The sequence below is a fragment of the Halichoerus grypus genome, chromosome 6, assembly GCF_964656455.1.
Source record: "Halichoerus grypus chromosome 6, mHalGry1.hap1.1, whole genome shotgun sequence".
NCBI classification, from domain to species: domain Eukaryota; kingdom Metazoa; phylum Chordata; class Mammalia; order Carnivora; family Phocidae; genus Halichoerus; species Halichoerus grypus.
Window position 1 is genome coordinate 50907171 of NC_135717.1, and position 26980 is coordinate 50934150.

The window sequence follows — 26980 nt, forward strand, 5'->3', positions numbered from 1 at the left end:
TCATAATTGGGCTATTTTTATTGGTTAGCGGCTGTATTATCATATAAATCCATGAATATGTAATTTAGAGTCATTTAGACCTGTCGTTCCACGGCAACCCTGTGCGGCACACGAGCATTGTTAGCGTCTCTGCAAAGGGAGAGAAGACACAGAGACTACTTTGCCCAAAGCTGCTCAGCCTCTGCTGCGGCCCATCCGGGTTTATATAAACTAGAGCGTTCTGATCGCCTGTTTGATCAGAACTTCCACCCGCGTGGACTCCACCTGTCCATAGAGCATTTCACGTCGTCCTCTCCTTTGTTCCCCGCGGTGGCCCTGAGAGTGGGCAGGGTGGGGTTGGTGTATAGCACAGGGGTCTGTGGTTGAGGGAGGTCGGTGACTTGCCCGCATTCGGACACCAGGAACTCAAGCCACCCTGTGGGACTCAGGCCAGCGCCTGAGCCATGACACCAGGCGGTACTGCAAAATCCAGGGTCCTTCCATTGCAGGGTGGAGCACTGGACCCATTCTCTCCATAAAAAAGGCTTTGTGGCTTCAGGAGCAACCATTCGCATCTCGAGTTTCAGTTCCCATAAAAGCAGCAGATGCTAGGGGAGCAAAGGGTTCCTTATCCAGTGTCACCGGGGAAAGAGAAAACCAGAATCATTTTCTTCGCTCTCCAGGATACAGTTCATTGTCCACGTCTGTCCAAGGGAAGCAGCAGTAACATTGATTGACTGTCCCTGTCCCTCGGTGAGCCACCCTCTGTTAAACAATACCCAGTAGAAGTGACACCAACGGACGGGCTCCAGAGGGGTGGGGCTACCGCCCCTGCAGAGAATCTCAGTCCTGTTCAACCTGCAGTCAGAGGCAGGGGGAGGGGCAAGCACCCCTTAAATCTCCATTCCCGGGGCGCCTGGGTGGCTCAGTCGTTAAGCATCTGCCTTCGGCTGGGGTCATGATCCCGGGGTCCTGGGATCGAGCCCCGCATCGGGCTCCCTGCTCAGCAGGAAGCCTGCTTCTCCCTCTCCCATTCCCCCTGCTTGTGTTCCTGCTCTCGCTATCTCTCTCTCTGTCAAATAAATAAATAAAATCTTTAAAAAAGTCCCCATTCCCAAATGGATATTTAGGTGCATGGAGACCCAAATCTCCAATTCCTGCATGCTTCCTTTATGGGTGTGTATTTACTGCTGATGTTAAGTCGTGTGTTGATGAGGGATCTTCGGTATCTCTTCTGATGCCATCGACAGCTTTCTTAAGGATATTTCTTGATATTTCAAAAATGTGTTGTTGTGGCAGCTTCGAGGCGGTGGCAAGATACCCTGTTTTAATGGAAAAGTTGGGTTCCACTGTATGGTCAGAGTCACCTGGTAAGCAGACCCCATCTAACTTCGTCAACGTTGCCAGTGATTTATTGCTTTAAATTGGAATCAGCTGATAGTTGGTTCCACCGGTTTGAACTCGGCAGGGTTCATCTGGAACCTGCTGGTGCACATGAAATAGTTGTTTTATCTGCTGTTCGAGACTGATGAAATGTGCAGAAGATGGCTGTGTAATCAGTCAGGTATCTCTCCAGGTTACAGCTTATTCCGTATGGCAGCATACAATCTCAGAAATAATTATTCTGCTGCAGTTAAAACATGGGAGCCAAAGGCAGGAGCTGATAAAGCAACAGTATTCAGCAAGTCCTTTTCTGAATTGGGCTGTTGTATTTTGTTATCTTCCTAGAGGGAACACACGGGTTGTGATGGTCAGACCTCCTAGGAGCCTGAAAAAGCTTAGGGCAGAGGCCTGGGGGACGGATCACTTAATCTGGAGCCAATGTCTTTTTCTACCTTTGATCTGTTGTTTTTAGATAAACTTGACTAGAGGAGACTTCTCCTTCCCTCCTCTAGACCTAGGTAGGCCCCTTGGAAACAAGGATGCTGATGCTTAGAGTTTTCTTTTGTTCTGAAAGCAATCAAAAGATATCTGAAGTTATGTGAATCTGAAAAAAAAAAAAAAAAGATTCTAGACCAGTATCTACTTTTTCACGTTTTACTTTCATAGCCAGCTATTGAAGAAGACCTGAAAGAGAGGTCATTTGGTCTGCTTCAGATCTAGCATCTTCTACAAAGCTCATCTAAAGGAAAAACACCATAGGGTTTTGGGTTTGTTTTTTTGTTTTTCCATAAACTTGAAGTCTCAAGGGATATTTATTCGTGTTTACCAAGATGTTAGCAGTAATCCATAGAAAACTTACTGATGTTTCGAGGAAGACCCAAGACTTGGAATAGAATCTTTTATATAAAGTTCTGTTGATGAACTTACATGACCTGTCTTTGAAGCAAAAGTGGAATGTAAGTTTTTCTGTGTATAGGAAAAAAGAATACAACGAATGGTATTCTGGGGCAGTTCTCATCTTGCGGACCAAGCATCACGTACCTGTTGGGTAAGCAAGGATGCCTTATGGACAGGGGTTTGTAGAGCAGGGATGAGTCTGATGTACAGTTATGTGATTACTTTTTACAGATGAGAGATTATCAAGACAAAGATGATAGTTTTATTAGAACCCAGGAGTATTATCTCTGGCGCCAGCATCTTTGACTAGAGGCGCGAAAAGCCATTTGGTTAAGGAGACATGTGAGATGCTTTCTGTTTGTTGCTCTGAGTTTTTACCCTCCTTGTTTCAGTTGCTAGTTGTCCCTTTGCCTCTTCTTTCCCTCTTGAATATGCAGCACGCTCCCTCCGAACATACTTCCATCCCTCCAGCCAAGGGCTGCCCCTCTCATTACTTGAACATGGGTCCTGCTTCCTCTTGCTGCCAGCTACAAGTACCAGAAGCTGTCAGGCCTGGGAGCAGAGCAGGCCCATAGATTATTGCTCTGCCTACAGTCTGGATTAGACACATCGGGCTTAGCAAGGGGGATTGATGGATGTGGCCCCCTGCCCTCCTTTCTGAGTATGCCTTCTCTTGAAAAATACATTTAATTACATGGAGTCCCTTTCTAGTAACAGTTTAGAGCAGGCCCTCCAGACTCCACTCAGCTTGTCTGTTATGAGGAAAAAGCCATCAATATTTTAAAAGTTGCTGACAGGCAAGAAGTTAGCCCTGATGCCTGGAAACTTAGAATTTTTTTTTTTTAACTCTATGAAATCTATTCATTGCTTCTCTACAGCAGTACTGAGGAAGGCTTAACATAGAACAGGGGATGTGATGAAGACTAATGAGAGAAAACCAGAGTCTTGAGGCGTCAGATAACCTAGATGTGTCCTGATTGTATGGCCTGAATTTCTCACCTGGGAGCTTTCCGGCTTTTTAATCGCAACCAAGGAGGATTAAAAAAAGAGGTGAATTTATTAAATTTTTTTTAATAGAATGAAAAAGCCAGCACCCAGATATGCTCCAGCATCAGTGCCACAAAACTGGGTCATGGGAGGTGTGGTGCATTCCAGAGAAGATATCCGAGGGCAGGTCTTCCAGGGACAGATTTTTGACAGTCCTTCCAGATTTCTCGTTGTGGTTGCAGAGAATGAATGGGTGTTCACCTTCACCTAAACTTTCCAGCATTAAGGAAGTGCTCCCGTGAGGGGCTGGTGGGGGAGGACGTTAACTCTTCGGGGCCACTAAAGAAGCTTTATAAATAGTTTGCAAGAACCGGTGAGCCTGGAGGATTTCCAGCTGCCTTGCAAACTTGTTCAGGGTCACGTTTATACATAGCTGTCTCTCTGCTGTTCAATCCCACCCTTAACTCCATTCGAAATATTAATTTTCCTTTGTTCTTAGATCACAATACTGAAAGCCTCTTCTTAGACCAAAGATACATAGTATTTCTGTACACCTGTTTAGATTCACATGAAATCACAACCAAGGAGGATTAAAAAAAGAGGTGAATTTATTAAATTTTTTCAAATACCTGCTACCTAGATACTCATTGCATACACCTTGGTATCTGGTACACACTGTTATAGTGGGGCATGTGCTTATTTTTGAGAATTCTTAAGAGGGATTTAAAACAATTACAGAGCTACGCAGGCACCAGAAGGGCTAGAAGACACCTCTCGCTAGCTCATATCTCACCCCAGGAAAATGGTCCAGGATAATGCTCCTCCCCTTTGCCATGTCCAGACCCCCCAAAACCTCTGCAGGTCAGATTTCTGTGCGCACCTGCACAGTACCCCATGCCTGGTGCCCACGCCCGTTTGAGAATGCTAACGGGTTAGGGCAGTAGAGGAAGGGAGTTGGGAGTAAGCCTGAATTACTGGATATGCAACTTTGAAAAAGTGCTCCTGGAAAGAGTAAGGGAGTAAAACTGAAAGAGAGGACAAAAAAACTTATTTGTGGACTAAATCTCACCCTACAAGCCAGTGGAATTAAGAATTGCTCATCGCTGAGGATTGAAATGTAGACCTGCCTATCGAGAAGTATTACCTCCTCCTCTCAATCTAGCTAATTTTACTAAGTGGTTCATTCAAAAAAAAGAAAAAGAAGAAGGAGGAAGAGGAGGTATTCTAACCATGAAACCAACTTAAATGCATCATGCACATCATCTACCTGATTTCTCTAGAGCCATCCACCGCCTTCTGACTTTCTGAAACATACTCCGACCTCCCGCGTGCTTGTATCAGCCACGTCAGGCAGGCGTGCCCAAGGTGTGGGCAGAGCGGCCTGACACGTTTGTTACTGTTTCAACTGTGTTTTTGTATCTTTTACCACTAGGTGTTGCAGTAACCGGGGTAGGCTCACATCCTGTGATAGACCCAGAACCGTGTCAGGGCCTCAGACACAGCAGAAGTCTCTTTCTTGCTCATGTTACTAAGCCTTTCTGGGTGTTCTTGGTGGTGGGCAGCTTTCCCCCACCTGCTGGTCCGGGATCCAGCCAGCTGCATCTTCTGGCTCTGCCTTCGCCCGGGGGCCTTTACTTTTTCCCTGTCTGATCCATCCAGAAGAAAAGGAAGGAAGATACGGAGGAGTTAGATCCCATCTATTAACTGGCCTGGGGCTCCTAGGGGGGCTCAGTCGGTGAAGCGTCTGCCTTCGGCTCAGGTCATGATCCTGGGGTCCTGGGATCGAGTCCTGCATCGGGCTCCCTGCTCCGTGGAGAGCCTGCTTCTCCCTCTCCCTGCTGCTCCCCCTGCTTGTGTGCGTGCACTCTCACTCTTTCTCTCTCTATCAAATAAATAAAATCTTAAAAAAATAATAATAACAGCTCTGTCCCTGAAGCAGCAAATATCCCCCGCACTCACCTTCCCTTAGACTGCCGTGCGTCACACGGCAAGAGGCTAGCAAATGCACTTCCACGCCAGTCCTGGCCGGTGGGAGGAGAGGATGAGTGTGTGGCCACAGCAGGTGGCGTCTGCCATGGGGGTCTTTTCCTGAAGAGCTTCCCACACTTCTTAGAGAATAAGCCTCCCTGGGGACATTTGTACAGATTTCCAGCCCTTTGCCCGGGACGTCCACACCCAGTAGGACCCCGGGGTGGGTTCCAGGAGTCTGTTTTGTTCCGCACACTCCAGGTGATGATGATCTTTAGGAACGTTTGAGAAACACTGTTATAAGATGCAATTGGATTGTAGAAAGGTATTATGTGCATTTTTGCAGTCCAAGGCTGGGAATCATGTTATAAGGCATGGTGGCAGACCAGATGAACCAAATCTTAACTCCTGGCACCCTTGTTTGACTATCTTTAGCCTTAGAATTTGGCTGTCGGCCATGTTGTATAGACAAGGTTATGCTCTGACTCCCCCGGGTAAACACTATTACAGATCTGTCCATACAGTTATTCTACGGTTTATTTTAGACCCAGAGTTACTTTATGGTTTATGTCAGATACTTGGAATATATCAGCTATGACAGCTCTTAACACATAGTGTGTAAGATGGACTGGGAATGAAATCTTAGGAGTTTACTTTGCCTCCTGTCATAACTTTGAATCTTTTAGAAACCTACCACCATAGGGGCACCTGGGTGGCTCAGTCGTTAAGCGTCTGCCTTCGGCTCAGGTCATGATCCCAGGGTCCTGGGATCAAGCCCCACATCGGGCTCCCTGCTCAGCAGGAAGCCTGCTTCTCCCTCTGCCACTCCCCCTGCTTGTGTTCCTGCTCTCACTGTCTCTCTCTCTGTCAAATAAATAAATAAAATCTTTAAAAAAAAAAAAAAAAAAAAGAAACCTACCACCATAGGAATTAAAAAGCATAACAGAATTAGATGAAGAGTGGTTGAATTGTTTATCAGTGACCTCAGTCCAAACATGAAGGAGGGAAAGCTCTCCACCCAGCCTTCTGCACATGTCAGAAGAATGACATGAGATGTGAGGAATTCTGTTTGTTGCTCCTCACGGCACACTGGAATCCCGGACGACTTTCTCGGCTACCCAGCAGTCACGTGGACCACGTCCCTCCCGATGGATCAGAGTGTGCTCAGCGAATTCACACCAACTTTAACATTAGCCCAAGACAATTACAGTTGAGAAGGTGACCCTTCCTCCCGCTAACATGAAAAGTGCCCCAGGACAAACCATAAAAGATCCCCCTAACCTCCACTGTTGGGGATTGCCTGAGCTCTTGATCTTCCTAAGATTGAATAAAATCTAGAACTAACCATGAGACCCTTCATGATGGGGGAGGATCTCCTCCAACTGCAAAGAAGTGTCATTATCATTTATTATCTGCACAATTAGGAGGCCGCCGAGTGAGTATGGCAGAGGCTTGGCGGTGGAACTGATCTGTGGTGCCCAGCGCCCTGTAGCTCACTGCGGAGGATTTTGCAGCCTGCCCTGCCTCCCATCCAGGTCTTAATAATCTTGTGCTCAAAATCCACACAAGCAGCGGCCCTTAAGTCCAAAAGAGCTACAAGCTTGGAAATCCATCTTCATCCAGTCATCTCAGGATGGAAGGGGGAGTCTGCGGGAGATTCCTTTTCTCTTTTCTCTAAAGGTTTCACAGAAGAATAAGTGTCATTGGCAATGATTGAGAGAAATGAAAGTTTTTAGATCAAATCCCGCTTCTGAGTGTGTGCGCGGCGTGGGGAAGGCTGGCTGATAGATGGCACGTTCTTCTCGAGTGAAACCAAATGGCTGCTAATCAGTGTGTGGCGTGTAGAATTTTCTGTAATCTTGAAATCAAGGAGATATTTCACTTTTCCCTCTGAGGTTTTCTAGGGAGAGATTCTGTAGGCAAAGAAGATGAATCTTCTCTCCACCTGCTAAAGAATGAGCACTTAAGTCTACAACTAAATATTAAATACATCAAGTGCATGGACCGTGTATTATATTTTTCTTGTATCCATAATCTGTTATACTTACTTAGTTTCCTGAAAAATGGAAGGCCGCACTCAGTAGATGTGAGGGGTGAGATTTAGAACAACGAGGCATGGTGGTCTTTGGCACACAGTCTGTGTCGTTGGATTTGGGCCCCAGGGTGGAAAGTGAGGACCAGGAGAGTGATGGAGAGGGTGTGTGGAGCTTTGTCTGCAGTAGCCCTGTGGTTCCCATCTATTGTCCTGGGATAATCACTGACATTACCCCCTTCCACTTTCCCAAGTGTCCCCACTGGCATGAATTCTTGAATCACCCTAGATGTAGAAGAAGGCTTCCTGGTGCCCCTAAAATGATACCCTACAGTAGAAGGAAGAAAAGCAGCTAATCTTTCTTCCATGGGTTCTAGGTGCCAGATTCTGAGCTTGGTGCTCTGTATACGTGATCTTACTAAACCGATGGAACAAAATCTGTCTCACTCAACCAGTAGACAACACCTATCTTAGCTCAGAAATTGGTCGGCTAAACCAGAGTCCTTTCTCCGGAGGTGAACAGTGTGTTGCATGGACGGTGTTTATCTCTGGTCGCCCCAATCAGGAAGGCTCGTGGAACATGAAGTCTGAAAGAAAGCCATGTTGCTGTGGGGCAGATAGATGGGAAAATGGCCCCAGGGCAATCCATCAAGAAGTAGATGCCCAGCACCGTGCTGCGCCTTGTGCAGGGGACCGAGGAACCTTTCGACGTGGCCCCCCGGCACTCAGAGACCTTCAGGGGTCCTTAGATAGGCCTGATACTAAGGCCACACCTCCACTGTGATTGAGACAGCAGTTTATCAGACGATCAGTGATTTTCTTCTCGTGTCTTTTCATGGTGATGGCAACTCTCAAAATGAAATCCAGCCCCTGGAAACCCCTCTATTCAGAGGGTGCCTAAATACACTTTGGACACATGTACCCCAGTTCTCTTCCTCACATTTTCCTCCCCTGCGTCCCCTGATCTGAGACATTTAGAGTGCCCTCTCCTTGTGTGCAGCCCCGTGTCCCTGTTTTCCCTCCTCTGTTGTTGCTGACATCAAGGGAAGTGACAAGTCTGTGGTTAAACTCCTTTTATAATAATGAAACCCGGGTGTGCCCATTAGATGGCGACAGGCTTTATTTCACATCACAAACTGTTTTAGGGAATTTTTGCCTCCTGGGGGAGTACCATCAAGTGTACAGTTGGCTAAAATTTTGTTGGCCCCTGAACAGGGAAGTCATCGAAATGATTCCATTAAAATTGATTGACACTTCAGAGGCCATGTAAATGGATGTTCAGAGTACTCGAAGACCATGCAAATGGGTGAACTTGGCTAGTTCCAAGTAATTACTTCAGAAAGCAAGACAACAAAATCAATTCCAAACCCTATTAAAGGGTGAGTGGTCATCACTTACAAAAGAGGCTCCCTTGTCTCCCTCCATCGAGAGACTGGCGGGGAGCTGTGCGACATTGTGGCAGGCATGTTGATGTGGCCTTTCTATGCCTCGGTTTCCTGTGTTATGACATTGGGCCGATGCTGCCTTGTCCCTCACCTGTCTCTTTGGGCATGGGGCTTGTGGAGGAACGTAACCAATTCAAGGTGGACAATAATCTGGCACATTTATTAAGCACTTTGATGTCTATGTCAAGAGCTGTGTCCTCCATTTTCATCAATTATGTTGTTTAATAGAATAACCCTGTGGTGTAATTGCTGTTACTAACCCCATTTTACAAATAAAAAAACAGAGGTTGAAAGAGGTTAAGAAATTTGTCAAATGCCCAGTCAGTCTGAAATGCTGATAAGGGGTGACTCCTTCACTCACCGGCAAGCTTTATGAATGAAGCAGGACAGAAATATTCAGCGTCGCTTTGAAAACTGTCATAGTCTCTGCCATGAGAACTCCAGGCCCAAGGATACTTGCCTTTTATCCCCGGAACATCAATTTATAGTTGGCTACAAAAGCGCATTTCTCATATGAGTTCTGCTGTTCCAGGCAATTTGTAAAAATATCTCCCTCCCTGATCTCCATGCACATGAAAGATGACTCAGTTACCATGGGAGTGGGTGAGACAGTTATCAAGGCCATAAATATCAGCTCTTCCGAATCCTCCACCACAGGAAAAAGACCAGAATCAGTACAGATCTTTACCTTAGCCAGCACGCAGTTTCGTGCCTCTCCATTTCAGGGTGACCAGAGAGACCAGAGGTAGGAAGTAGATAGGAGTTTCCACACTCTGATTCTAGGAAAAAAAAAAAAAAATACCTTGGTTCTAACTCAGATTGAAATACCTCTTAGGACAGTGCAGCCCCAGCCTTAGAACAGCCCGTAAAACATTACAGCGGTACCACAGATGAGTGCTGAAGTAACTGAGCTGAGCTTTATTTTACCCAAGCTAACGATACAGGGCCCCTATGTGAGGTGTCCATGAATATAAGTCACCCCACCATAGAAGCAGGATCAAGAAGTTGAGACTCATGAGACTGGTCTGGCCAGAAAGCATCATACAGCCCAGTGTGCTGAATTGAGAATCCTAGGAAAACAGATATGATTTCAACTTACTCTCATTGCTGCTAGGCTCCTAATTATAATGCCATCCTGTCCTCAAGAGAATTCATCCTACGAAATAAACTTATATTAGAAACTTCCTTTTAATGAGGTCCCTCAGTACTTTGGAACCTAAATCCTTTTTAATTGGATTCAGGGTAAAACTACCTTCTACCACATTTAACCCTGGGATGCCTTCCTTCATCTCTGTGAAATTCTCTTGGTGAACTGACGCTGACGCCCTGCTCAAGTGGCCAGGCCCTTGGAGAAGGAGCAGTTCCTGCCATCGCCACGGGTACCCATCACCGCCTCATCACCCAGACTCTGAGGAGACTGACCCGGGCCGCCACGCCGGTTTTGGGGAGACTACTTGCTATGGCCTTCCTTCCAGTTGGCTTGTCAGGTTCAACCTAAAGTTATTTTGTTTTTCTTACCTTCAGAGAAAAAATAAGGTCCTCCTGTCAACTCTAGAATTAGTCTTTTAAAAAATGAAAACCAAATCCACGGTTTGCCTGTTACCTTGCATTCCAAAGATCTAATGACGTTCCCAATAAAGGAGGCTGCTCACCTGCTTCATCCTGTCCCCATGGCTCCTTCACAAGCACAGGCACCAAGCCTTCCCATGCTTAGAGCGGAGTTGGAGCGTTCAAGAAACAGCTAAATGCAGGGCTCGTGCTATCTGGGGGAAAGGTGACATTAAAATTCTTCAGATACTTTTACAGCTATTAGACATTTGAAGTGGTTCAACATAAGTGGGTTTTTTTCAGAGGCCCAGGGACTGGGAGAGAGCAGATTCCAGCAACTTTGCCCTTGACATCTTTTTCGATCTGTGCTGCGTTCTTGTTGGGATTTACATAATAATGGTGAGGAAGTGTTGCAGTGCACACAAAGCTCTGCACATTCGTCCTCAGTTGCTTTCCCAAAAGGCTTGAAAATGCAGTAGATTTAATCTAGGTCAAAAAAAAAAAAAGAAAGAAAGAAAGAAAGAAAGAAAAACTCAATTTTCTTGGCAGAAGATTTAGAAAGCGTGCCTGAGTTCATTCACAGGGCCATGGGAGTATCAGGAGATGGTTCCTCTAGGAGAAGTCCCCAGGGCAGCAGGAGGTTGGTGGTGGCCTAGATCTGGTGGTCAGTTAACAGAATGTGGTCACGGCGGGTCAGGTACGGAGTCTGAGGAAAGCGGGCGGGGCTGCACGGAGTGGGTGAGATCCCTCTTCTCGCCTTGGTTGGAAAGTTGGCTGAGGTTTGCTGTAGAGCAGTAACCCTGCTGGGGACGGCAGTCCGGGTCGGCTAATTGGATGCGGTTTCATTAAAAGTTGATTTCTACAGGATGTGGCATTTGTGTTGGGCAGCTGTCGTTCTAGCCAGGGAAGTCCCACTCTCAACTAGAGGGAGGGAAATAAAGCTTGTCCCAGGAGACTGTCCGAAGTTTAAAACGAGGGGTGTCTAGGTTATAAGAAGATATTTTTGGTGCCATGAAAGGAGGTGGCCGCCGTTCTGGGGATCTTTCAGAAGAAGGCAGAACCTCTTGGTGGCTCATGGCATTTTCTCCTCTGATCGGCGGCATTGACGTTGAAGGGTGCCGTCAATCAGTAATTACCTGGATGGTGATGCCTTTGCTCTTAGCTACTTGTGTGATCGTGGGAGGAGAGTTAGGTGACTAGCATTAACTAATTAGAAAATCCCGTCCATGGAAGAGGTACAGAAGCCAAGAGAAAGCCATTACCTGTTAACTTCCTCTAATTTTTTTTTCCCTCAGTTTTGAATTTAAAGCAAAAAAGGAGTGCGGTGCAGAACAAAATCCCTTCATCTTCTTGCAGGCCCTTCCCATAGCTAACTAATGTCTGCTTTGATTGCTGCTTGTTTTATTCCTTTCCTTCACTGTGGCCGTCCTGGTGCCGCGTCCAAGTTCAGAGGAGCTACGCTAAGGAAGGTGTGGTACACAGGTTCACAGAAACGTGCCCAGTAAGGGGCCTGGATGTTAAATGTGGCTTGTGAAATCAGAGCATTAATGGTGACAGCCCGTCTTGCGCTCCTCTAGAGCAAGCCAGGTTGTGAGGACAGAGTAGAAGGGATAAACACCTAGGACCATGGAGGCCATGACTTAACAACGTTGCATTTGCTAGGGGTCTTCCCTGGCAGGGCCAGCTCTCGGAGGGTAGGCTTTGGGCTGAGGAAAGGGATCCATCCATGCCTCTCCAGTGGACCAGTTTGCCTTCCGAAGGGTCTTCGTGGGTTTGAGAATGGCATCTCGTCATTGTCTTTTTCCTCAAGTTGCTAAGGGTCACCTTCCAGACCACTGGAAAACTACTTCCCGTTTTTGTTTTTGTTTTGTTTTTAAGGTCATTGCTGAGTTTTCTTTAAAAATTTAATTCAGGGGATTTTTGATGGGGTTTTTTGAACCTTTAACTGCTTTGTAGAAACTGAAAGTCGGGGGTCTTGGCAAGGGTGAGGCCAGTGATTGATAGTCGAAAACTTTAGTGTGTGGAAGATTCGCTTGAGCACAGAATGCACCACTTAGATCAGCAACCTTTGGACTCTGAAAAAAAAAGTATTAAATTCTCTATATAGTGGCTAAGATAGGGGGAGAAAATAGATTACAAGGGGAATCAAGTATGGGGCGTATGTCCTCTTTTGACTTATACTGGTTTGTGTGCTCCTGACTTGACAAGAAGCCAAGATCCCAATTGCAGTTCAACTTGTGTAAGGCAGGCACCTGCTTTGCTTGCAAATGTGCATACAAAAGAGAGCTTCATTCACAGAAAGAATAAAAACATAGCGGGTTCGCTAATTTAGCCTTCCAGGGCCTTCGTCCCTTGATCTGTCGGCCCCTCGGAATTCAAAGGCAGCCTTGAAAGGAATTCTCAATTCACAACATGATGGCTTTGCCGATGTCCTGAATTCAAATGTATCTTGAGCTAAATATGTCTGCCAGGACTATTACTTTGTTTTTAACGGAAATAAGTTAAGTACAGCGTTCAGTCATCAGATGATCATTTTGTGGCTGTTTTCAAGTGTTTTATTGGCTGAGATTTAGAAAGTCATGTAAATTTCCCGTGTTTGTTATGTTGAATGGACTTGAGGATGTGAACAGCCCCATGGATGGAGTCCACATGGGAGACAGGTGTTCAGGGCACAACACTTGTACGCTCCAAACGTGATATACTTTCATTTTATCAGCTTAGCCAGAGTTGTGGGAAATCATTTTTTTTTTTTTTTTGCCTTCTTTCCTCCATCCTGATGTTCTTCTTCAGTTATAATAACTTAATACGGAAAATTATGTATTTCAGAAGATGTTCCACCATTTTCCATATTAAGATATTACAAAAGAGTAGCATCAAAAAATAAAAAAAAAGAAGAATCAACATTTAGGACTAGAACATTCCAGAAAGCCCCTTTCTCCTATTTATGAGAGTACCTTTCAAGGAGCAACTACCTCAGTCTAGGCTGGTGGCTCCAGGAGAATCATGAGGAGTTTCAGTAGAGTAGCTGTGCGGAGGGCTGGTTCCCTGTGCCGTTGTGAGTGTAGGTTGTTGGCATAGGATCCGAACCTTCCATCCTGTAGCTGACCAGTGACTATTCCAATAACTGAAAACCGTTGAAGTCACTGACCTCCTGTCTTTAAGCCTGGGTTCTATAGTACAAACTGCCTTGTCATCCATATTGTAGAGTAAAAGACTTAAAGCTGTCTTTTTAAAATGGCGTCTCCACGGCATATTAATCCTTCGTTCCGTCCCTCCCCAGTGCGGCAAGGTTTGGAAACCTCAGAGGAAATTTCGTTAATGAGTATGGTGTCAGTTTTCCTAAGGGCAGAGCTAGTTTTAAAACCTGGTTTTTGGTATCATTCTCTAAGGCTGTGTCCACACTGCCCTCCAACTGAAGAATATGAACAAGAGTGCTGTTTGACTCAGGGCAAGCCATGATAGAAACTGGTGATCTCTACGTAAGCAGTGCATTTATTTTTCTCTGTGAGTATTATTACCAAGAGTTTCCAAGTAAAGATTTTCAAGAGAAACAGCTGTGGTTTGAAAAGATTTGTGATAATCCAGATGGTTTCTTGGAGGATAAATCTCCTTGATCATTTAAAATTAAAGTCTTTCAGTAAAGTTGAGTGTCTTTATGATTTTAAATACACTACTGGTGTGTGTGTGTGTGTGTGTGTGTGTGTGTGTGTGTGTGTGTGTGTGTGTGTGTGTGTGTGTGTGTGGTGTGTGTGGTGTGGGGTGTGTGTGTGTGTGTGTGTGTGTGTGTGTGGTGTGTGTGGTGTGGGGTGTGTGTGTGTGTGTGTGTGTGTGTGTGTGTAGTTACCATTGGCCTGTCTTGCTTGGGGCTTTATCTTTGGAAACAGCAAAAACCTCCTAACAGTGCCTCAAATTATTCTGCAATTAAGCCGGCAAAATACCTGAGGGAACTCTTCATGACAGCAGAAAACTCTTTGTGAAGAGATACAGTCAGACACCAACTGCCCTGTTTGGAGAAGGTAGCACTTAGCCTCTGTGGGAACTGCCGCTCTCAACTTCTGAGACAAAATGGTCTACTCATATCACACAATTAATTATAATGCTGATTGCACATTGCTTCACATGAAGAACATATGCAGCCACATTGCTAAACTTGTCAAAGTGTGGGAATCTGGGTGACCAAAGTCTCCCAGTCCCTCTGACTCACTCTTTCGGGGCCCAGTGTCTACTTGCTGCTTGCTGACCACCCAGAGGCTGGCACTGGTCAGCCTTCATAGAGGGCTCTCTGCTCCCCCAAGATCTTTCTAGGCCTTCTCTACCATCAAAGTTGATCTATCTTATGTCGCCTTCCTGGGAGCTCTGCTAGGTATGTTCCAAGCTAAGCAGAAAATTGAATTCCCAGGGAGATGTGAGTGGCCGGCCAGCTTTCAGAGGTTACCCCTCCCCAAGGTGTGTACAGACTCACCAGCATCTCGTGGTGATCAGCCCAGGAGTCCTCCCTGGGGCACCTGTTAGGCTCCGTGTGGGCCTAACACACTGGTATTTGGTTCTGGAATCACCTCCCAAGTTTTACCCCCAAACCTATGGCACCCATGAATTGAAAAAGCCCTGGTGAGGAGTAACAGGGAGGTATTGATAAATAGACCCATGAAAGATGGATTTGGGGTGGGCGGGGGGGCTCCGAAATGCAAAGCCCTTATTGATACAATGAATTGTCAAAACTGTTGAAAAGTGAGATGCTATAAAGGAATGTGTGGGCGGGACATCATGTGTATCCTTTAGAGTTTCTGCAACGGGCAGAGACTCCTGAACGGGTGGATAAAGGTGGCAGGACTCGTCCAGCACACCTGCTTGTGAGGCTGTGTGACAAGGTAGAGACATGCAAGCCAGCGTAACTCAGCCGCACTGAGCAGAAATCGGAGGGCCTGTCGCAGCACCTGACTGGCCAGACTGCATTAGCCTCCGCTAATCCCCCAGAGCCTCCTGCCAGGTCACTTCTGGTCTCAGACATGGAGCAGAACCTTCTTCGGCACTCCACGGGCAACTGGGAGAGGGGGATTCCAGAACGCCGCTGACGCCGGAGGGGCTGTCTCCCTTGGTGCTTGCTGCAGCCGCGGGCCGTGGAAGAACACCTGTGAATGTAGGTGTTTACCCACCCACCTTACAAGGATGTTTGAAAAAGAACCCGTTAAGAAGGGAGGTCTGTCCCCTGAATCGGACTGCGGAGCCATCTGGTGTTGCAGCTGACCTGAAAATGAATCCAGTACATTTCAGACCTGAGTTACAGCTGGTGCAGGGAGATCTAAGAGACAGGTGGTTCCCTTAACAGCTGTACACCCAGAGGGGAGGCAAGAAAGAAAATCCCAGCTTCGCCGAACCGTCATGGGCTTTCTGGGATCTGTAGTCGCTTCCTGACCTTTTGCCATGATGATGACCACATCAAGGCAAATAGTATTTCTCCCTTCCTTTTGTTGAAATAATCCCTGCAGGCCAATGAATCTAAGATTTTAAGTGAGTGTATCAAGTGGTGGATGGATGAAGAAGACTGGTTATTAGCTGGGAGGGTACCCTCAGAAATAAGAGTCTCACATTGGGGGTGTACAGACTGATGCCTCTTTGGGGGGAAAACCACAAATTACCGTATCTAGGGTGGCTACTTGAATTTGTACTTCTGTATTTATCCTGCAAATTTTAAGAGAACTTTAATCAAACACTGTTTTTATTAGGTGAATTAGTATGCATGCTGAAATGAAGTGTAAGTTATTTTTAGCTCAAGAAAAGTAAAGAATAATTTTGACTTTTTAAAAACTTGTTCTAAACAAAACACTTTGGCCGTATATCCATGTTGTTCTGAGAAGGATTTTAGGCAGCCCTGGTTTTTATTCTCGGATTAAGAGGTAATGAAACTAAAGCAACTAAGGTATAGAGGAAGTAAGCTATTTCTGTCTAAGTCACTCAGGAACCAAATGTATGAAACCGAAAGTAGAGTCTTGAGGTGATATTCCCAATCCTGTTGTCTTCCCCAAAACCTCCGTGTTTGTGCAAATAGTTCAGTGCATGAGGGTAACCAGCTGAGGCTACAGGCAGAGGCAGAAATTCAGCCCAGCCCCTGCTCGCCACGCCTGGGGTCATGGGGAGGAGCTGTGCCCACGTTTTCCAAAGGTGCTAAGTGTGTTTCCCAAACACAGCACCGAGGGGCTGAGCTGTTGGTTTGGGGGTCGGGAAGCAGATCACCAGTATCAACCGGGATGTTCTCCTGTGTATTATTACAACTGCAACTAGACCTTAGCTTGGCATAATCTCTAAAAACCTTTGTTTCAATGGGTAAAGGAGGCGAGAGCTACGCACAGTTTGAAGAGGGTCTGTCGAGGTAACCCTGATTGCACAAGCTAAGAGGACACTGGATGCACCTGGGAAGAGTTTGAGATTTGGGGTATCTTCCCATCTGCCCTTTTGGACATGAGACTTGTCTCCCCATTCCTTTCCTCTCTGCCTCCCTATCTCACACTGCTCACTTGTCCTTTCTCTAAACACACACACACACACACACACACACACACACACACACACTCACACACATACACACACGCACCGCCTTCTATTCACTACAGACTTTGTTCAAGAGGAAAGTGCTTTAGCCAAATTGACACGAAGATGTAAATAGCTAAGAACAATTAGATGTTTCCATCCCCATGGGGAGCATTTTAATACTTAAATCGGAAACAAACTGTACCTTCCTAGTGGACTTCAGGCAGTGAGAAGTAGTAGGGATTTTGTTCAGACGTTGAAGGCAGGAGTGCTTCTTTTATTCCCAAGACCGTTGCAGCTTGGTCAGAGCTCTTCCGGTTGGACCCACACACGGGGTTCACTCAGGAGCATCATCTTTGCTCCTTGCTGCTTTTATCTTACCATTGTCTTTAGTTCGCCATTTTCGGTGCCCCTGCCCACCCTTCCACCATCCCTGTACGCTGGTCTGCACTTCCTTCTCAGCTCTGAGCCTGGCCACCCTGGCTTTCTTCTTTATCTTCTGAATTGCTTTCTCTCCAGGCAAGCACATGCCTTATAACTTCCACTCCACTGTTAAGTCTTCTTTCTTCTAAATAACCCCGTCCCAAAATCTATCTGCATGAGGGTATCAGACTCTGCCCCTGTCCAGAAGCTCTGGTTATCGTGGTTGAAGTTTCGAGCTTCCCCATTGCTCCCTTCTCCAGTAGCCAACACCATAAGCCCAGGAGAGGGAGAGAAGAAGTTCCTGAGCTTCTGTGAGGGGCTTTCAGAAGGCAGAGGTTATGATGTCTCTCTCTGCTTTTCTTACTAGACCAAGCCCAGTGAAGCATAGTTGGTATTTCTGTCTTCCTCTTCTTCTTAGAGTGATTGCAGTGGGTTGCTGGAAGCAGGGACTTGACTTCCCTGTTTAAACTTCTTCCTAGATCCGAAGCAATTCCTATAGCTGGTCTTGGGCTCACATCATGCCACTAAAGCCAGAGTCACTCGTTAAATTGAACAGTTCAGTAAAAAAAAAAAAAAAAAAACTACCATCAGGCCAAATGAACTCTGGTCACAGGAGTCAAAATAGCTAAAGTGAAAAACTCATCTAAAAAAATGGTCAGTCTGGCACCTGGGTGGCTCAGTCGGTTAAGTGTCCGACTCCTGATTTCGGCTCAGGTCATGATCCCAGGGTCCTGAGATTGAGCCCCGTGTCAGGCTCCACACTGAGCTTGGGCCCTGCCTAAGATTCTCTCTCTCTCCCTCTCCATCTGCCCCCCCAACTCAGTCTCTCTCTCTCAAAAATAAATAAATAATAATAAAAATGGTCAGTCCACTATCTATGATTCTTTCAAGAAACTTAATGATTTTCAATTTCTTCCATCATGTCATTGAACTCCTACATTTTAGGAGTTTCTAATCCTTGGATGACTGTAGTTTGAGTGCCAAGAAGCAAAGATTGTACTGTGCTTTGTCCAGAAGGTGAAGGTTTTGTGTATTTTGTATATTTAATCTTGGTAGACTAAAACAAAATCGAATATATGACAAGTTTCCAAATTTCTTATCTAAATGAGGAGGAAGCACCGTAGATGTATTTAGAAATGCTGAATGAATGGAATTGAACTTTATTTTCCCCTACTCTTTAAAGATTTTATTTATTTGTTTAGAAAGAGAATGGGTGAGTGCACGTGCATGAACGGGAGAGGGGCAAAGGGGGAGGGGGAGAATCTCCAGCAGACTCCGAGCTGAGTGCAGAGCCCGACACAGGGCTCAATACCATGACCCCGAGATCATGACCTGAGTCAAAATCAAGAGTCAGACGTTCAACTGACTGAGCCACCGAGGCGCCCCTCTCTACTCTTTTGAATGAGTTTTTGTTTTGAAAAACCGGAATGCCTGAGCCAACCTTTGATGGTTTGCAATGCCAACTCCCTGTTGTCAACTCTGCCATTTTTTTTTTTTTTTTTTTTTTTTTTTTTACTGTCCTTGGTCTTATTTACTTTATTCCCCAAAATAGAACTAAGGTTGATGCCAGAGTGCTGTGCATTTCTGTCATGGTACTTGGTGTATATACTCTGTTTGGTGTGAGTACCTCTCAAAGCCCTCCCCAACTCTCTGGCTCCATGCTTTAGGATCCTCTAGTACACTCAGGGTCAAATATTTACAGTCTTCATGAGTGCATCCCCCCCCTTTTCTGCCTCAGCACAACTTACAAAGACAGCTCAGCTCAGAGGAATCATCTTCTTTCTTTAAAATTTTAAACATTTTTTCCACCCCCTTTTCCCAAGCCTGGCTGTGCTAAGAACCTATATGCTGATGAACAGATCATTAACTGGTATCACTATCTGATTTAAACAGCTGTGTTAACGAGTATCTTTGGCTACAAACTGAAGAAGGGGTCAGCCATCCTTCAGAATGCAGAAGTAATGGTACAAGGCTTCAGCACCATTTTCTTTGGTGGAGGAAGTTGGTTGGGAAGAGGGGTTTGGGTGGCCTCTCCTGGGGGGTATTCAGCCCGGGCTCCCAGACTCCCGTCAGCTCTTGGAAATAAGGAATCTGAAAGTTGCCGGTTGATGTGCCGTAGCCATATCTAATAAGACGTGGGACAGTGTGTGCAAACATGGGTATGGGCGTGTGCCCACCCATACTGTAACTGAATTTCCAAACTGGTTAAAATAGCCTTGCATGTTGGCCAACAAATACTGAGTATCTCATATATGGAACTTTGTGATATACACTATGGTGGAGATAAAAAAGAAGAAAGCAATATCCCAGATTTTCAGAACCTTATAATCCAGTGGTCTAAACCATTGAGTTTAGAGAGTGTTTTAAAAATGTGATGTTCTAGAATATCCTTTAAGGAAATTATAGTTACTGTAGGTTCCTGCCATTGTCACTGTGATTAAACACTTCTCTGTATGTAGCTACACAAGCCCCGTTAACATGTCACCCACCACTTCCCCCCTCATTCCTGAAGAGCTGTGTTCCAGGTAGTTGGTGCACAGAGTTATGAATTGATCTCCAATGTGGGTAAAGCTAATAAATATGGTTTGGGTGAAAGGCACTGGTAAAAGCTTGAGATGTTATTACTGTTCTCATGCACTTTATTATTTTTACATTGTGCATCCTTTTAAGTCGATTATTTGTTCGCCATAGTCTCCATTATATCTAAGCAAAGCATTCACAGAAATTTCTAAAACCTTTTCATTTCTCTCTGTAGGTTGTTGTTTCGTAACATTTTATACAAGAAAAGCTGCACTTGAGGCCCAGAATGCACTGCACAATATTAAAACTTTACCTGGGGTGAGTCGGTTTACTTTTGTACCAAAATCACTTTATTGCTTGAAAATGGTCCTTTCAACTGAAGGTTCTAGTTATGGGCTCTTAGTGGCAAAAATGACTTTGGTCTTTTGAGGAGTGTGTGCTGACCCCTCTGTTCCCCTCAGCAGCCAAACCAGCTGGCCGGCCCATAAAGAAGGACTGGCATTAATGCTGATGGAAAGAGCTCTCAAATAGTATGTCCCCTCGTTAGAAAATCAGAGTGACCCCACTGGGTAGCAGCGGCTGCCAAAGAGTATTGGGTGGGCTAAGATTTTAAAAGGGGGGAAAAAAAAAATCCAACACACACGAGAAAAGCAGATGGAAAAGGAAAAGCTTTTACTCACCAGGAGCCCCTTTTGAAATTTAGTCTTAGATTTTCTTTTGAAAGGACAAAATGTACCCTGTACAGCCATAATATTAAACCTCCTAATGGTTTCTCAACAGTCAACGATGGTTAACAAAGTCAGTGTTTTAATGCCTAATTTGTGGCTTCATGTTGATAGTGAACAGAAAATACAAAGCTTACAATTTTTTTCCATTTCATTCCTGGTAATATTTGATGATTAGTACAATTCACTAGAAGTGAACTGATGTTGTATGTAGTTACTGCATCAGAATACGTTATTTCTGGGGTTTTGTGGCAATTTTATATATTGCATGCTGGTGTAAAGTGTCCTGTGCTGTTTGCGTATTTTCCCCATTGACCCAAATATCAGTGATGAGTTCATTTAATATCCTACTGATGTGCGTTGGTTCTAATGAAGAACTTGTGGTAAGCGGTGCAATAATAATTTCATTGAAACCTGGTTTGATCAGAGTATAAGAAAGATAATACAGTGTCCCTAATGTTTTCAGCTGCCATTTTGCTGTCTCTGTAGACATACACGGTCACCTGTGTATTCACATGCTAACATATGCACACATAGGCATTTTATACCCTATCACCCCCAGAAAGGAGAGCATTTGTTTAAATCACCTTAGGTCCATTGAAAATTTCATAGTATTTTATAGTGGCAAGACACTCAAGAAAAAGTTTTCAAACCATTAGCTTCTTAGCCACCCAAAAGTAATAAATTATGAACCATGGTCTTCAGTCCCACCTCTGTGGCTCCTCCCTTTTCCTTAAAGCAAATCAAAGAGCAGAGGATTCAGAAAAGCAAGCATGTGGTAGCAGAATTCTCCCTCCCCATTTTGCTACTTCTCCCTGAAACTTTTAAGGTGGTTTTAGTAAGGCAGGTTTTAGTACATCTAAGTGCTTTTGCTTAGTGACTTCTTTTTTTAATATTATTTCAGCTTTGTTTTCCTTATAAATGGAATTTTTTTTTCAATATAAATTCTAGAAGCCTGCAGTGTTAGATCACATTATCAAATGAAGCAACCAAGACAAATATTTACTGGCTCAGCCGACAATAGGAAAATTTTTTTTTTTTTTTTAATTTCTCAGTCTCCTAATCAAACCCAGAGACCACTTTGTAGTCCTTCTTTTAAAAAGAAATACTTTATAATAATCAGCACACAAAATCCCTTCTGGTATATTTAAAAAAATTCCTGAGATGATGAATTTATTTAGCATTTAGGGTATATTAATGCCGAATCACATTCTATTTTAAGTTAATGCAAAGCTTGGGTAATTTGAATTCATCCACTCCACTAAAATTTGCACAACTCCCCAGTATGCCATCCTTAGTGGTGAAGACACTCTCAAGAAGCCCAGAGTTAATATGATGAGTGGGCCATGTTGAAAAACATACAAGGGGCTGGCAAGTCTGCTTCTGTTTGGGACATCTTACTCTGACCCTTTCCTAGCAAACAAGTAGCATCTTCAGTATTTAAAAAAAAAAATGTTGCATATATTCTGTTTTTCTCTTCTTAAAAATTCTGCATGTGGAAGTCAGGAATGGTGATTTTGGAGACCCGTTAAGTGCAAGAATTCTGGAGTTGAAAAAGATGGCTTGGGGATTGTTTCTTGGTTTTCTTTTTCTCCGGTTCAACTTCGTCTGCCCCATTACCTGTGGCGGGTTAAAGGGAAATCGTGAGAAGCCAGGTCTGATTTGTAGGCTCCCAGCCTTCACAGTGCACACACTGCTGGTACATTTGCCACTTCAAGTTAGGTAAATGGGAACAGGGTTCCATATATTGCATTTACGGATAGTTCTGTCTGATAAACATCACCCTGAACAGCTATCGGGAAAACATGAAAGTTGGTTTCCTTTCAGCTGTGAGCTTTCGGTGAACAGAAAGAAATGGGACCAGACGTAAAAGATTAATGCATATTTGGGGGGAAAAAATATTGCAGGGTGCCTTGCTGTTTGATTACAAGCCTTGGAATTAGTCAACATTTCCATAATTCTAAACCAATATACACCTGTTTTCCCACTGTGACGTGAAGGCACAACTTAATTTAACAGAACCCCTGCTGTGCTAAATCTCTCATTAACTACCAAGTGAGTTCGGTAATTTAAAGTTGTAGCACTACTATTTTAACTGGTTGCCTTCATATTATGAAATTAATAAGAAATTAATGATGCACTTTGCCATATGCCTTCAATTTCTTTCTGAATAAAAATAAAAGGGATAAAGAAAAACACATCAGCAGCTGACACTTTAAAGCTTTTCTGTTTATCATTTTTCCTGTGGATAAAATCCATTAAAAAGGCACTTGCTGCTTTTTTTTTTTTTTCCTAAAGTGTCCAAAACTTTCAATTTAAAACAAGATCAAATAGTGCTGGGTCCCACCCCCTCGTTTAATTTTCTTTTGCAGCTGATGTTTTGTATCATAGAGAACTTTTATCGTGCTCCCAAACTTGATTGATGTTTAGGGACCCGTCTTTCGGTCTTGAGAGAAACAAAGAACTCAGTTAGTATGGCAGAGGAAAAAAATGCTGATGGGATATCTTATTCAGGCACCCTTCCTTCATGCCATGTGTGGGTCGCAGAGACCCCTTCCATAGTGGACGGGGGGATAGGGCGAAGGATCAGTGCAGAGTCAAAGGGCACATTTTTCACGCCATGTGACTGAGGAAGACACTGGGTCTTTCATCCTCTGAAATGCTCACCAGAAATCCTAGAAATACACTATTGGAAACAAAGGGAGCCAATTCAACAGCTCAGCACAGGGAGGAGCAAAGAATGAGCATCTGGGGGTCCTTTCCCTGGGTTGACCCCGCTGTCCTCTGGAAAGGGAGGCCTGACGCTTGAGCAGCAGATCACATCTCAGGCACAATGCCTCACTTACTCACACTAAGGAGTCTTGAGTGCCTACTGTGTCCCAGGCACTAAGCTAGAGCGGTTCGTGCATGTGCATGCCTGCCCTTCGGCTGCGTAGTGAGTGAGACTCCCGTCACCCGGAAGAGAAGACCTCTGGTATGTCAGGCAGGGCCACGTGACGAGCCCTTGGGCTGGCTGCAAACCTGACCTTTGCCGAAGCCGAGTCACTCGTGTTCCTGGACAGATTTTGGTTGCCTCCGCCTGTTGACAGGATAGCAAGTCGGGCTCAGAGGTGGCTGCTTTTGTTCAGGAAGGCACAACCTACCTGGTAGAAGAAGTCAGTAGAAATGTCATCGTCCACCGTTGTATCTCCCAGAGAGAAATCTTTGTGAAGGCAACCTGCGAGATTCATTTTGTTTTCACCGACTTGATTTAGCTTAATTAAAAAATAAAATAAAGACCTTAATTGAGGCGCAGGAAAGCCCCCACGATCTTTTCAATAATCAGACGTCCAGGGCCCCAGAGCCCCGTGCCCGTGTCAGCACTGTGCCTTAGGTCATTCTTCTTTCAAGGTCTTCACACATACTGTCTCTAGCAATAAGGCTTTCTGATTGAAAGTCTACAGCAGTATCATTAGAGCATTCACTGTATAAATTAATTTAATTAAGGATGTAATAACAGAGAGGAATACAGTTTTGAAAAAGCTCTTAAATTTTAACAGCAAGGAGGAATCAGAATCTAAATGTCTTGTAAAATATTAATTGCAAATTTCTTCCAGACATTTTCTCGGCCTATGCCTTACTCCTTCCTTTCTTTCTAGAATCACGACCAGTTTTATTAAATGCAGTTTATATTAAGGAGTTACTGCCCTGAGAGAACATTTGTTTAGAGCACTCCATTTTAGTGGTGGCTTACTGAAAGGTGTTTTATAATAACACATACAATGTGAGCAAGGACTGCACGTAGATTGGAGATATAAAAACAAATGAGCCTCATCCAGTAGGAAGAAGCTGTAAATAAAACTGCCTCTTGGGACAAGTGTGTTCACCCACATGAAGTGAATGAGCCCCTTCTTGGCTTGCCCTTGAAGAGATCATTTACCGACGCGGGTAGGCACTCTCTTTCCTCCCAGGTGGCTTTCCACGCAACTCTCCATAGAATTGTACCCCTGTGTCCTTTAAGAGTGGAATGCTGGGGGTTTAATATTCTCTCAACAGAACAGCTAGGCTCTCACTGGGACCAAATTCAGTTTGCCCATTGAATGCATTTTGAGGTGCTCATTTTCTTTGAACCACCTCTTCTAATTATTAATAAGTATTTAATGCCTTTGTTCTCAGAGCCTTGATGATTATTTTTATCATTCATCATTATTATTTCTGTCATAAAACCCCTCAAACCCCATCTCATCATATCATGGATATTCCCTGCCCCCTGCCCCAAAACCATCTCACTTAAATCTAAGCCTAACTAGGCCGGGCTAGATAAAGTTTCTTCTCTGATGCCATTTACTTAAAACAGGAAGAAACGACCAAAACATCTGCATGAGCAGGGTTCAGTCCTCAAAATCGTGTATCATGTAGAACACACAGAACATTCATGCACTCATTCGACAAGTCTTCATCGAATTTTTATTGTTTGCCCAGAACTGCTCCGGTAACTAGAGAATACAGTAGCAGCCACGCTATTTATAACTGAATCACCCCAAAACAAAGCAAGCTCACCATGCCTGTACATGCTTAATGCTTAATAAATAGCTCTTGGATATTTAGTGCCCAGATGAGTTAGTTTCACAAAATATTTCCAGAGGAGTCAAGTTTTGTTCCCGAAAAATGGCGGTTTTGCCCACAAGTGTTCCAAGTGCTCCAAAATCCAAGATGAATATAGATTTGCTGTTACATGTGTGAGAGAGATGTAATTTATATCCTATACCCAGAGCTCTATGTACGTCTCTATATACTTAAGATGGATATATATTCACACACATCCACATGCGGGCATTAATTCAGCCAAATAAATAAAACCAGGAAGATAGAGCTTAAAATCCCATTTTCTGTTTGGCCTGCCAACATAGCCTTCATTACTTTGTAGTCCCCTTTCTTGCATTAGGCTTCGTGAACTCTATCCTTCTTACATTGGTTTGTCTGTTGGCTGGTCTCTGCTTCGAGTCAGGATCATGGCGAGTGCTCAGTGCATGTGCGAGGGTCCTTGAAAACTGCTGTTTAATGGTGTTAATCCCTGCCTTCCACCTTCTTAACAGAAGAGGAGGCGCTGAATGAGATAATGTATGTAATGCTTTCTGAGCCCCTGAAGAAATGTGCTTCGAAGACATTGTTTCTACTTGACAGGTTGTATAGGTGTGAACTCCTCTCAGGTAGCAACCCAACATACCAAAAGCGTGTGCCGTGTAGTGTGTAAACTGGGAACATCGATTTGGTGTACATTCTTGAGATTTGCATTTGCTGGATGGGGCCTGGGCCGAAATTGTTGGCCTCGTAGGACCTGCCCAAAGCAGCTGTTCCCCTGCTGCCTGCATTGTTTTCAGTATAACCCTAAGTTCTGCAGAAATGAAAGCTAAACGAAAAGTAAGGACCTTTTTTTTTTTTTTTTAAAGATGACCCTGTGAGTGACTGTGATGGAGAGTGAGTGTCACGGTGTGGGTAGGGAGCAGCTCCTTGGGGGTGCACCTGCCCGCCTGGAGCCAGGCCAGCATGGAGGAGGGCTCAAGCTGCAGAAAGAAGCAGCCCCAAGTGAGATCGGGCAGGCGTGGAAGGGGTGCTGAAAGAATCTCGGGGCCCAGTTGGTTCCCGGTCTGCAAGCCAATCGCAAGGGGTCTGGGAAAGCACCTTTTAATACTTCACAAAAAGCCCTTGGAACTCGTCTAGTTCACACACCATAAAATTTTTACCTGCCACCTGACTGAGCAGAGGGTTCTTCTGCTTTAGGCTGGCAGGCATTCAGTTTAGTAGCTTTGATCGGCACGTAGTGATGTATGGCTTTGATTAACTAAAATGAAAACCTGGTTACTTTTAAAATAGACCCACTCAATACAAGGAAGTCTGTGGGAGAAAATGAGGGGTCGTTGGTGGTGAAAAGTTGGAAATGACCAAGCAAAGCAGCCCAGCCGGCCCAGAGTTAAAACGGGGAGCAGCGGGGTGCCTGGGTGGCTCAGTTGGTTAAGCAACTGCCTTCGGCTTAGGTCATGATTCTGGAGTCCCGGGATCGAGTCCCACATCGGGCTCCCTGCTCAACAGGGACTCTGCTTCTCCCTCTGACCCTCCCCCCTCTCATGCTCTCTCTCATTCTCTCTCTCAAGTAAATAAATAAAATCTTTAAAAAAAAAACAAAACAAAACAGGGAGCAGCTACACCACCTTTTGATAATGGAACTTGGGTGGAAGGTCTTGCTTCCCTGGTTTTGCAAACAACATAGTCTCAACTACATACCTAGTTACCGAGACTGTTGTGAGGGCTTCGGAGAGCATCTGTGCAAACGCCTCAGCTCAGGGGCCCGGCCGGGGGTGCAGAATTGCCCCGTGTCATGAAGCAGGACTGCGATCCCATTGGTAACATGTGAGAACACAATAGGGTGGCACAGTGGCAAAAAAAAAAAAAAGAAAGAAAGAAAGAATAGTTAAATTTCAGAGGTACTTACTTCTCTTTGATATCCCGAGACTACCTCGGGAATATTAAGTTCACTCATTAGATCCCAGTTCCATTAGAGGTTGTTAAGA

At 44.7% G+C, this 26980-nt stretch overlaps 1 protein-coding gene across 13 annotated transcripts in view; it reads left to right on the forward strand.

Moving 5' to 3' along the window:
• Window positions 1–26980, forward strand: part of CELF2 (CUGBP Elav-like family member 2) — an 806829-nt gene that overhangs the window by 677749 nt on the left and 102100 nt on the right. For all 13 annotated transcript variants that reach the window (XM_036112685.2, XM_036112678.2, XM_036112681.2 and 10 more), the window contains one exon: window positions 19943–20025. In XM_036112685.2, the coding sequence (XP_035968578.1) occupies window positions 19943–20025 (83 nt within the window). The remainder of the gene's footprint in view (window positions 1–19942; window positions 20026–26980) is intronic.